Source organism: Mycetomoellerius zeteki, unplaced genomic scaffold (assembly GCF_001594055.1).
Source record: "Mycetomoellerius zeteki isolate Tzet28-1 unplaced genomic scaffold, Tzet1.0 scaffold155, whole genome shotgun sequence".
NCBI classification, from domain to species: Eukaryota; Metazoa; Arthropoda; class Insecta; order Hymenoptera; family Formicidae; genus Mycetomoellerius; species Mycetomoellerius zeteki.
Genome location: NW_017256500.1, coordinates 2,010,909 through 2,021,627, shown reverse-complemented (window position 1 = coordinate 2,021,627; position 10,719 = coordinate 2,010,909). Strand labels below are relative to the sequence as shown.

The following is a 10,719-nucleotide window of genomic DNA, read 5'->3' as shown; positions in this document are numbered from 1 at the left end:
GGCCGCGGCCTATACAATAGATGTTCTTGTTTATCCTGTAGGTTAAACAAAGACATCTATCGTATAGGTCGCGGGCTAAACGCACGGTGTAAACGTAGCCAAAATATCTCGTGCCACTTAGTGCGCACTGAGTGCGCACTGAGTGCGCACTACGCGAGTGCCGTGCGGTCAAATAAATACGTGACACTAGCCAAGTGCGCACTGCCAATCGAACACGCTCTTGACACTGAGTGCAGCCAGTGGACCCCAATCGAAAACGATATAAGATATAGTCCACTTGACGCTACAAATGCTTCGAAGCTTTAAATTAATCAATCGGAAGAAAGAATTTAATTAATTGATCAATTAAAAAATGCTTCGAAGCATTTGTAGCATTTTTTTTCGATTCTTTAGAATCGTTCGATTTTTTTCTCTTGAATCGAATAAAAAAATCGTGGCCTTGAAAATGAATCGATTGTCAAAAGAATCGATTTGATTTCAGAAAACGGCATCACTAACCTAGAGCACCTTTCCATAAATACAGAAATTTAAAAATGACGTTGATACGATGCGCAGAACGATACAAAAACGCATCTTCGGTATGAGCACACCTTATTTCTTTCCACCATCGTTGGAAAGACAATTTTTTGTTTCGTAAACAATTGCAGTTCTTAACAGCAATGGTCTTCCGAAGGCGTTATATACGTCTTCGTATACAGTCGCAATGAATATATGCCGATGGCGTGTGGGACTTGCGGGAATCGAATGTCGAATGCGTGTATGCAATGCAGAACGCGGTTCATTTTTCGTCAGAGGATTATTATACCGGATCTTCGTGAGAAAATTCAGATGCATCCACGCGATATGTTGCAAGGGCGCCCGCGATATTTGCATGCCGCGGGTAGCGCGAATCGTCTTCACGTAAAGAAGATAAAATCTGTGGTTTAGACGGATGTAGGTTCGTGATCGCGCAACATGATGCATATGTTGCACATTCCGGCGCGTCGCAAGTCTAGATGGTTTCGTTTATCTCGAAAATGCTCTCGGCATGCACTAATGCAGATATACTCGTATTCTTTGAAAGATCCGTCTTAGTCGCTTCATGAATGAGTCGTCTTGATCCATAAACGTTGATGCGCGTGCGTTTCCAGGAAGTTAATAAGAGATGTGTGAGATATGTTTGAGGAGAGGAAACTTCTCGATCAACAATAAGCAATCTTGTACGGTGACGTATATCTCTTTTCTTACACCACATGGTGAATATATATATAACACGACGAACATTAAATATCCTCATACATGAGCAACAGGTTGCTCTTAATCTATCTAGGACACCAGATGTACGACATTGCGTGTATGTATGAGCGAGTTATTATGTGTGCGTGTTATTTCGTATATATATTTTTTTCCAGATGTTAGAAATAACATTTTGTTTCACGTCATTTACAGCTGACTCTGTCATTCCAAGAGAAATGCGAAACGCAGATTTAAAGCGATGTATTCAATATTATAAGTATTATGTAATAATAAATATTATATAAATATTAAAAACTAATACTAAATATAATATATTTTGGTGTAATGTTGGAATATTTGAAAAGTATAAAAAATTTTTTTTCGCCATAAACTAATCTGACCTTTTTGACTCGTAAAATAAAGGGACAATGTGACAAACTACAAAGAAATCAGGTTTAAAAGTAGAATGACCGATATTTCAGCTTCAGGTTTAAAATATACTTTTCAAGCGTTGAACGAGCGACAAAGTGGAAACTATCGCTGCACGAATTCATTAAACAAATGACACAAAATTGAGTCACAACGATTTTCAATTTTGTGACCCTCTTATAAACCGGTTTGTTCGACCTATGGTGGCGTTCGAGAGATCGGAATGCATGGTTCCACGTGTGCGGGATGAATTACGGTCGCGATCGAAGTGCTTCGCCGGACAACGTACCGAAAGCGAATAAAAAAAGAATAGAAGTGAAAGGTCCGTCGAGGTTAAGGAACTTGACGAGCCCTAATAAAAAGCGGTCGTGTGTAATTATTTCCATTTTTATTGGGAGATACCTGTAATTCGAGCAATCGTTTCTCTCCGTTCACTTGTATATAGCTCGTTAGATAATTCGTACGTGAGAGAATAAATAAGATTATGAACGAAGAATTCTGTATCACTTCTTCGAAATAGCACCAAACAATTTCTGCGATCAGAACTGAATAAGATTTATATATATATATATTATAGAAAAAAAATTATTTAACGAAAGAAAGAACGATTCTGCGCTAAAATATTTAAAAATTTAGTTGTATTGATAATAAATCACGATGACGGATGTAATTTCTATCTTTTCATCGCGATGCGCGTTAAAGGCATGATATATTTCATTTTAATAGATGAGTTATAAAAGTAGATATTGCCCTATCTAAATTTTCACGATGCTGCGGTATCTCTAATTTTTGCAAAAAAATCTCTATGTTCACGAAAGGAAAACGATTTTGCTGAAGTATCTACAAATTTTGCTGAATACAAATCTAAAAATAATTGTCTTGAATTATCAAAATAATTATGTAGGATGCTGAGTTGATTGCTAGAATATAAAACTTTTTTTGCAATACTGCTCATTATGCTTGAGTTTTCTACATAATTATTTTGATGATCGAACAAAATTATGTAGGAGGATACTTCCTCCTACATAAACTAAACAGTTTTGTCGATCTAATAATTTAGGTAGATCTAAAAATAATTTTATTCGATCATCAAAATGATTATGTAGGAAATTCAAGTATAGTGAGTAATACTGAAAAATATGTAATATTCTAGCAATCAGCTTCAGCGTTCTACATAATTATTCTGATAGTTTAAAATTATTTTAAAATTATTTTCTGTATCCAGCTAAATTTTTAATTACTTTAACAAAATCGTTTTTTTTTCATGAACATACAGATCTTTCTGCAAAAAATTAAAGATATTGTAGCATCGTGAAAATTTGAATAAAGCAACATCTATATACTTTTGCACACGTAATTCTTCGATTAAAATGAAATATATCATGTCCTTAACGCGCATCGCGATGGAAAAAAATACAAATTACATTCGCCGTCGTGACTTATTATCAAGGTACGCATTGCATAGCTGCACACGCATGCCTGAAGCGATGCAATGGTCAATATGAATAGTTAACGAGGACAACTGACGAAGCGGCAGCTACGATGAGAATCAATCGGCTGAGTTTTAAAGGCGTTTAGGAGTCACGGGAACAAACGTATTCCATTGTGTGCGTCGGCGGTTCCAACAATAGCGGCTTCTGAATCTCTATGGAAAAATTCTGGAGAGCGAAGGCGATTTTTCTCGACCTGTATGCCACAAACGGTTCGTTGACAGCGTATGTGGGCGGATGTTAATTAAGATAACGATGTTTAAAGACGTACTAAAGATGCGGTGAACTCTTCGTCGATTCTTCCGTATTCGGTTTAATTAGCAAAGAAACAAAGAAAATTAGCACAAAGCACGGCTCTTGTGTGGCATTGATGTTGTAACGAATTTGATTATTGAGATAATTGACTGCATACTTTATTACGAAAACTGCAATATGTACGCGAGAGAAAAGATACACATTTAAACTACTCTCGAGCTGTTGACGGTAAAACGTAATTTAATAAAGTTATGCTTTCTGTTGAAATCATCTTGTTCATTTCAAGGATACAATTATTTTCAAGGAGGCAAAGCAGTGTAAAAAAATTACAAAGTTTATGATGAAGATACGAACAGCTCGTACAATATTCGCGTTGCATAAGATGCATACAGACTGCCTGAGGTTGCGTCATCTCTCGCTCATTTGGTCCATCGATAGATATTGTCATCGTGGAGACGACGAAAAACGTAACGGCGGATGTGGCAAAGTCCGCGGATGCGCAGATTATTATGAACGTCCTTACGCATCCGCGAGTTCGTATGAATGGAATCGAATTCGTAGTAATTCTCACTTCCGATGCATTTACGCGAATGAGTCATCGCTGAAGCTCACGGATCACACTTGGAGTTTTTATACAAACGAACGAGTTACTCATAGCATGCAACATTAATGTCACGATGATTGTGCGAGATAATAAAGTTGAACAGAAGTTTATTATATTTTAGGAAAATGTAACAAATTTTTCCTCAAGGATAAGATAATATTACATGGAAACTTGTACTTATTTAGAGATTTCTCCGAAAAAGACCGTAAGAAAACTTCGCATTTTGCGGTTACAGTAATCGTCTAAAATGATAAAGGCTATACGTTCAACAGAAAAAATAAATTTGGCAATTTGTAAATTTCTTTTTTTATTCTTTAATATGTTTATATATTTAAATCCAGTGAAGAATTGAAAGCAAGAAGCAATCATATTAAAGAATCTTACAACAGTTCATCGTTGGAAAAAGTGTGTCAAATTTAACATAAATCGCATGTCCCAAACTCAAATTTTTGAGTTAATTTAATATAAGATGAATATGTTACAAGGTTACACAAATATTTATGTAAGAGAATAAATATAAAAAAGTGAATACCGATACAATTTGTAAACAAATCGTGGAAACATTTTTTTTCAGTAAAATTAATATTTATGATATGTTAAATTAATCCATATTTTATTCATTCATCTTAGAATTTACGTTTTAAAACACTTTATTTTTACGTTATTTGTTTACTTACCTATAAATTGTGTCATTTTGAAGAAATGTTGAATATCAGTTTAACACAAAATCTGTAAATAACATAATCACATATGTTAAATTAACACTCGAATGTTAATTTAAGTTAAAAAATTTAACACAAACTATTAACAAGAATGTGAATGGACCGTTTCCATCACAAATACACAATTTTTTTTACTGTGCTGCAAAACTGTTTTTTCCGCCAAACGCAGTTAATAGCACTTTGATTGTCACACGGATTTTTGTAATTGATCCCTGGCATTACACTATATAATTTTATACCTAACTTCTATGAAACTTTCATAATTACAAATTGATTTATATGATTAAAAAATTTCGTGTTTTTTTTAAATACTTATAAGTAATAATACGTATATATTCAAATTGATATACAAATGGTGCCTTAATCCTAGGTATATATCTAATTGTCTAATTGAATATACATGGCGACCAAAGTGCTAAGAAAATTTGAAAAATTATAAACGTTATAATTTTTTAAATTTTGCTTAATATTTTTCTATATCTCTTCGCAAGAAAAGTGACACAAGTTAAAATTTTTCAACTTTCATATTATTTGCAGATTGCGTTGTACATACATCGATTCTAAATACTTCAATTAGGAAAAGTGATACACAAGTTGAATTTAAATACTTCCTAAAGAAAAATGACAATTCAAAATAGAGATAGTTTCTTCGGAGGTAACACCATTACAACGTTATTAATATCTACATTACTTCCAGAGAATTTGCAAAAAGCAAATTTGTGATTGTTCTTGAGCGAACTTACATATATGTTTGATACCATCATAATATATATAATTAATTTTAAAGTACGAAACTTTTTCTTTTCTCTCTCCTGAATATTTTTATATTTGACTTGATTCTTCTTGTGAAAGTACGGTATGTATATGTGAATGTTAATTCTAAGAAACATTTATTTATTAATAAATAAATTATTTATAAATAAATCATTGTTAATGATTGATCTAATAATTTTGATTTTTCATTTATATTTTATTATTGTATAAAAAATATATATATATAAATAAAAAATATGTTTATAAATTTATATATTATATATATAAATATATAACATAAATAAAAAAAATATATATATAAACAAAAATATATACATTTAACTTATAAGCACAGATATTTTAAACAAATTTTGTAAAAAATTTCGAAACTATTTCGATTTATGTCACTTTCAAAAAGTTACCTTTAATCTTATTCTATTATTTTATGAAATCTCGTTTCAACGTTGGAAAAGAAAAACGAGAATGAGAACCGCCAATTCGTAAATGAGTTTCGAATATCAACAAGCGTACAGATGTAGAAGCAAAAACTGAAGGATAAGATGGAAAGCTGCTTCTCGCTAAGAAGTTCGAGGAATACGAAAAATCTTGCAAGGGCAAACAAGACTTCGTTATTTTTGCTCGAAGAACTTGTTCGTAGCTGTACTAGCGAGAATGTGGAACGGACTTAAAGTAGAATAAAATTATTAGAATCAATTCTAATAATATATATAACGTAAAATTACTATGATATACGTAATATATAACACGTAAAATTCTAATAGAAAGATACAACCGAAGTTCATATTCTAGTTAGGAAAATACAGAAATTCATATACAATAATTTCGCATTATTATGATGAAAGGTAATGACTTTTATTATACTTCCTGTAATGTGTAAAATTTCAAATAATTTCAAATAATAGAGATGCAAAGTTCTATTTAATAATAGAAGTGCAAAGTTCTTTCTAATTATTAATATTCATATCTCTTCGCATGACTTTCGGAAATTCTTATGCGAAGCATAAAAGCCAACATAGCAGCCATGAAATTCGTCGTTAATTCTCCTTGGTAAGATAAACTGCGATTCGACATCTTCATATACATATACGAGTATTTGTATACTCCAGCAGCTTGAATATGCGTGAACATTGCAAGTTCTTCTTTTTAAACAGTTTTAGCACGTCTCTCCACTTTATCTCTGACCATCTTCGTCAATGTTTTTACGCGTCGTTGACTGACAAATACAAAAGGCTGCTGCTCATTGAAAACCGCGGCTGAAATGATTTACTTCCACGAAATGTTCAATTATATAACGAGTACAATACTGATTTCAATCAAGATTAGAAACTAGATTGGAGTCTGATGAAACCTTACACAACAAGATATTCCGATTCACAGTTATTACAAAATTATAATTGTTACATAATTGAGATAATTTTTAATATTCACGAGATGATGACAACAGGAGTATCTTTCTAATAAACATAATGCTTCGGAGAAATCGCTTACGACGAAAACGTTTCGAATGATACGTCCTAATCGATATCTCTAGAAATTATCTCGCGCTGTAATATTGTATCATTCTACGAAATTTACCCAGAAGAATGACTTGACAAACGTACAACAAAAGAATATAACCAATGCGTATTCCTGCCTCTTTGCTCCCTTCCCATCTCCCTCTTTACCGAAGTGTACGCGAGTCGGAAGATACCGACCACAAAATCTCTGGGGTCTCGATTTCCCTTCAGACTATCCAAAAAAAGGGGCGGAAGAAGGGAGACGACGCCAGACAACTCCACATATGCGTGCCGGCAATATATAGGGTCGTCCCCTAATTCCCCTATTCCTGAACCAAATGCCGCCTGTAAAAAGGATGATGGCAACGCAACGGGTAGATGAACGCGTGGCACGCCCTGTACATTGTCGACATGTACATACTATAGCGAATTGAGAGACGCGCGTCAAGCTCCCCCCCCCTCCGTCGGGTATCCTTCCCCATGCACGAACCGATCTCCCTTCCCCTTGCCTGCCATTCCCTGTGTACGTGTTGCTCTGGCGTTCTGTCGGTCCTTTGGTACCCTCGCTGGGCCCCCTACCGTCCCCTGCGTCCCTTCTCCGGAGCCCCCTTCCCCTAGACGACACAACAAACAACCGCGACTTCTCGTCAGTCGCCGCTCAAGGTATTGCTGTTTGTGCGCACGCACGCACGCCGCACGCCGGCACTCTATGCTGCGGCTGTCTCACGGTAATTTTTGTGGGGAAAAAAAAGAAAAGAGACTCCGCGCGAGAGAGGAAAGGGAAACATTTATTTCCTCCGCGCGAGAGAGGAACAGAAGACGCAGCACCTAGAGTCTCGCCGCCGCACAATTTTGTTTCGCATCGTGCGTGCACGAAGCAGTACCTCGAGTGAAGGAGGGGACAATTTTGTCGGGAAGGGAGATGGAGGAGTGAGAGAAAGAGAGAGAAAGAGAGAGAAGGGGGGATTGGTGCGATTGACAGTTGGTAGTTAGTGTCGCTTCCTCGATACGCGACGGCGGTGTGCGGCCGTGTTGTGTTCTCTGGAGAGTACCGTCGCTCCGCGCTGGCACGAGTTCCCCGCGGTATCGAAGGGAGAAGAGGGGGGGAAGGGGAAATCGCTCACGTGTTCGAGAAGGGAACGCGTCTACGCGTCTACGACGAGGCCCGGCGGCCTTAGCTCTTTACCTTTAACGCGCGCTCGCGAATGGGAGGGATCGTTGGAGAGATCGAGGGTAATCGCTTGAGAAATCAAAACGCTGAAGGAAGAGGAAAGACGCGGGAGCGTCAGGAAGATCCTTGCAGCGCGTGACGCCGCGTTTGTTTACACGTCGCGTCGCGTCGCGGTTGGGTGCTAACAGAACGCGCGGGAATTCAATAGATAATGAACGGAAGAATATTTGCCTGAAGAGATAACTGTAAAAGGAATTCTCTTCGGCTAAACACGAAAAGATTGTGGAGAAGGATCATAATCATAAAAAAATTATCTTAAGAAGAGCGAGAGAGAGAGAGAGGAAGACTAAGAGGGAGGCGGAAACGGCAGGGATGAGAGGAGAGGCTGTCGAGGAAACGGAAGTAGCGAGAAGAGCGAAGACTCATCCTGCGCCTCGTGCTCTCTCTATTCCTCCCCCTCCTGTACCGGCGCAGCGCTTTTATTACCCGCTCGCTAAATGATTCACGCGGACGCGTGAGTCCGGCGATCTCGCAGGAGGAACTGGAACACGTCGAGGACTCGTCGGGAACTCGTCCAGCGTGGTTCGGTGACCGATCTCGCGCGGAGAGTCGAGGGAAGGAAGGATCCCCGGCGGGGATAGAGGGATTACGGAGAGAAAGAGAGACTGTAAAAGAAGGGCACGGAAGGAGGGAGAGAAAGAGAGAGAGAGTGAGAGACAGAGGGAGAAAGAGAGACAAAAAGAGAGAGAGAGAGAGAGAGAGGTGGGGAAGGAGCAATAGAAAAGGAAGGCGAAGCGGCAGGGCACCGGAGAGAAGGCGAGACGAAAGGAGGAGAAAAGAGGAGGGAGGTAGAGAGGCACGCCGCGTGGACAACCGTGCACGCTCGTGTCTCTCTCTCGTTTCGTTTTGCTGCTTTCGTTCGCGCGAGAGCGCGGTGGATGAGCTACGCTCGTTAGTGCCGGTTGATGGTACGTCCTCGTGGTCCTGAACTGTCCTGAACCGCCGTTAAAATTCATAATCCGCCGAGAGAAGAGGTAGCCTCGCGCACTCTTGAGGATCGCACGTGGTGTTGGTAGTATCAGTGGAGGTGGAGGTGGTGGCCGGCGCGCGGCAACTACGGCGGCGGTCGAGGTGATCCTCATCTTTGGGAAGCCTCTTCGTCGAAGAGGACGTCGTCCTCGTGGCTCGATAGCAACACCCCGACGCAATCATGTATAAGCTACTGGGAGGATTGAGCAAGTACCTGAAGCGGCAGGAGATCGTCACGGACTCTGTGCTGTTTCGTTTGCATAACCACTTCACCACGGTACTGCTGTTCACGTGCTCGTTGCTCGTCACGGCCACCCAATACGTCGGTAACCCGATCTCATGCATCGTCCAGGGTCTGCCTACTAATCCCATCAATACTTACTGCTGGATAACATCCACGTTCACCATGCCAGACGCGTTCAATCGACAGGTGTGTGATTTTCGATCGTACCTATTCTGATCTTCGACGAACGTAATCGTTCTCGCTCTCTTCATCGATACTTCGTCCTTAAACCGGCACGCTACTGATCGAAATTTCATGACGTTGACTATAATAAAAATGTCTGAAATTATTTTTAATTACTAGGAGAGAAGTCTTTTATGTCAAGGTGAACAACAGTAAAGAAAAATATTGACAAAGTAATGAAGTATGAGATAACGAAGGAGTATTTTTCATTTAGTGACAAGTCGACACAAACATTAATTTTCTTAACATTCAGTAACAAAGATAAAACTACACTGTATCGATTTGTGTCACCAAATGGAAAGTAGCCTAAGACATTTTTATAAAATCGGCTTGTTCTGAAATTTATATTCTTAAGATAATTTTTTTACATTAAATTCTTAAGATAATTTTTTTTACATTAAATTCTCAATTTGCTTTATACTCTGTTAAACATTCAAACGCGCGCAAGTCAAGATTCTGAAAAAATAAATTTCTATTTGTTGTGTAAAATTTGTCGGGAAAGTCTTCTCTCTCTCTCTCTCTCTCTCTCTCTCTCTCTCTCTCTCGTTATGGATTATACAGAAAACTTGCCGCACGCTATCGGCAGAAATGAAATTCGATAGTAAAAAATGATGGTAAAAATTGACGGCGGAAATCGAATATGGGATGAGATGTACTTCTGTATGAAAACGATCGACTTATACATGATCACAGATCCTCATGATATGGTTCGATCCCAAACTTTATCCAAAATACTTCGATTTTATCGACAACATAAAATATAATATACATTAAAGAAACCGACCAAGATAAAAAACGAGCCAAAGCGGGTAAAAGGTAATATCAATTTATTTATATAAAATGATAAGAATAAAAACATCACAGAACATTCGAACTCTAATTTATGCTCGTTTTTATCAATGTAAATTAAAAATGTCAGTTCAACTTTTCATATTTTTCTAATCGTTAGAACTATAAAAAGATGAATTAGTTGAACTAAGAATTACAATTAAACTAAATTGAGATAGAAATGAACATTAGTCCTTAAATCATATAATATATATATATGTATATATATATATATATATA

The 10,719-nt window shown here is 37.5% G+C and overlaps 2 protein-coding genes across 3 annotated transcripts in view; one reads left to right on the top strand and one right to left on the bottom strand.

The window, feature by feature from the left end:
• The window catches only part of KFase (kynurenine formamidase), a 127,160-nt gene that overhangs the window by 41,815 nt on the left and 74,626 nt on the right, over positions 1-10,719 (bottom strand). The gene's annotated exons all lie outside the window — the stretch shown is intronic.
• Positions 7,847-10,719, top strand: part of ogre (optic ganglion reduced) — a 9,554-nt gene continuing 6,681 nt past the window's right edge. The window contains exon 1 of the mRNA XM_018444896.1: positions 7,847-9,615. Within this exon, the coding sequence (XP_018300398.1) occupies positions 9,367-9,615 (249 nt within the window). The 5' untranslated portion in view covers positions 7,847-9,366. The remainder of the gene's footprint in view (positions 9,616-10,719) is intronic.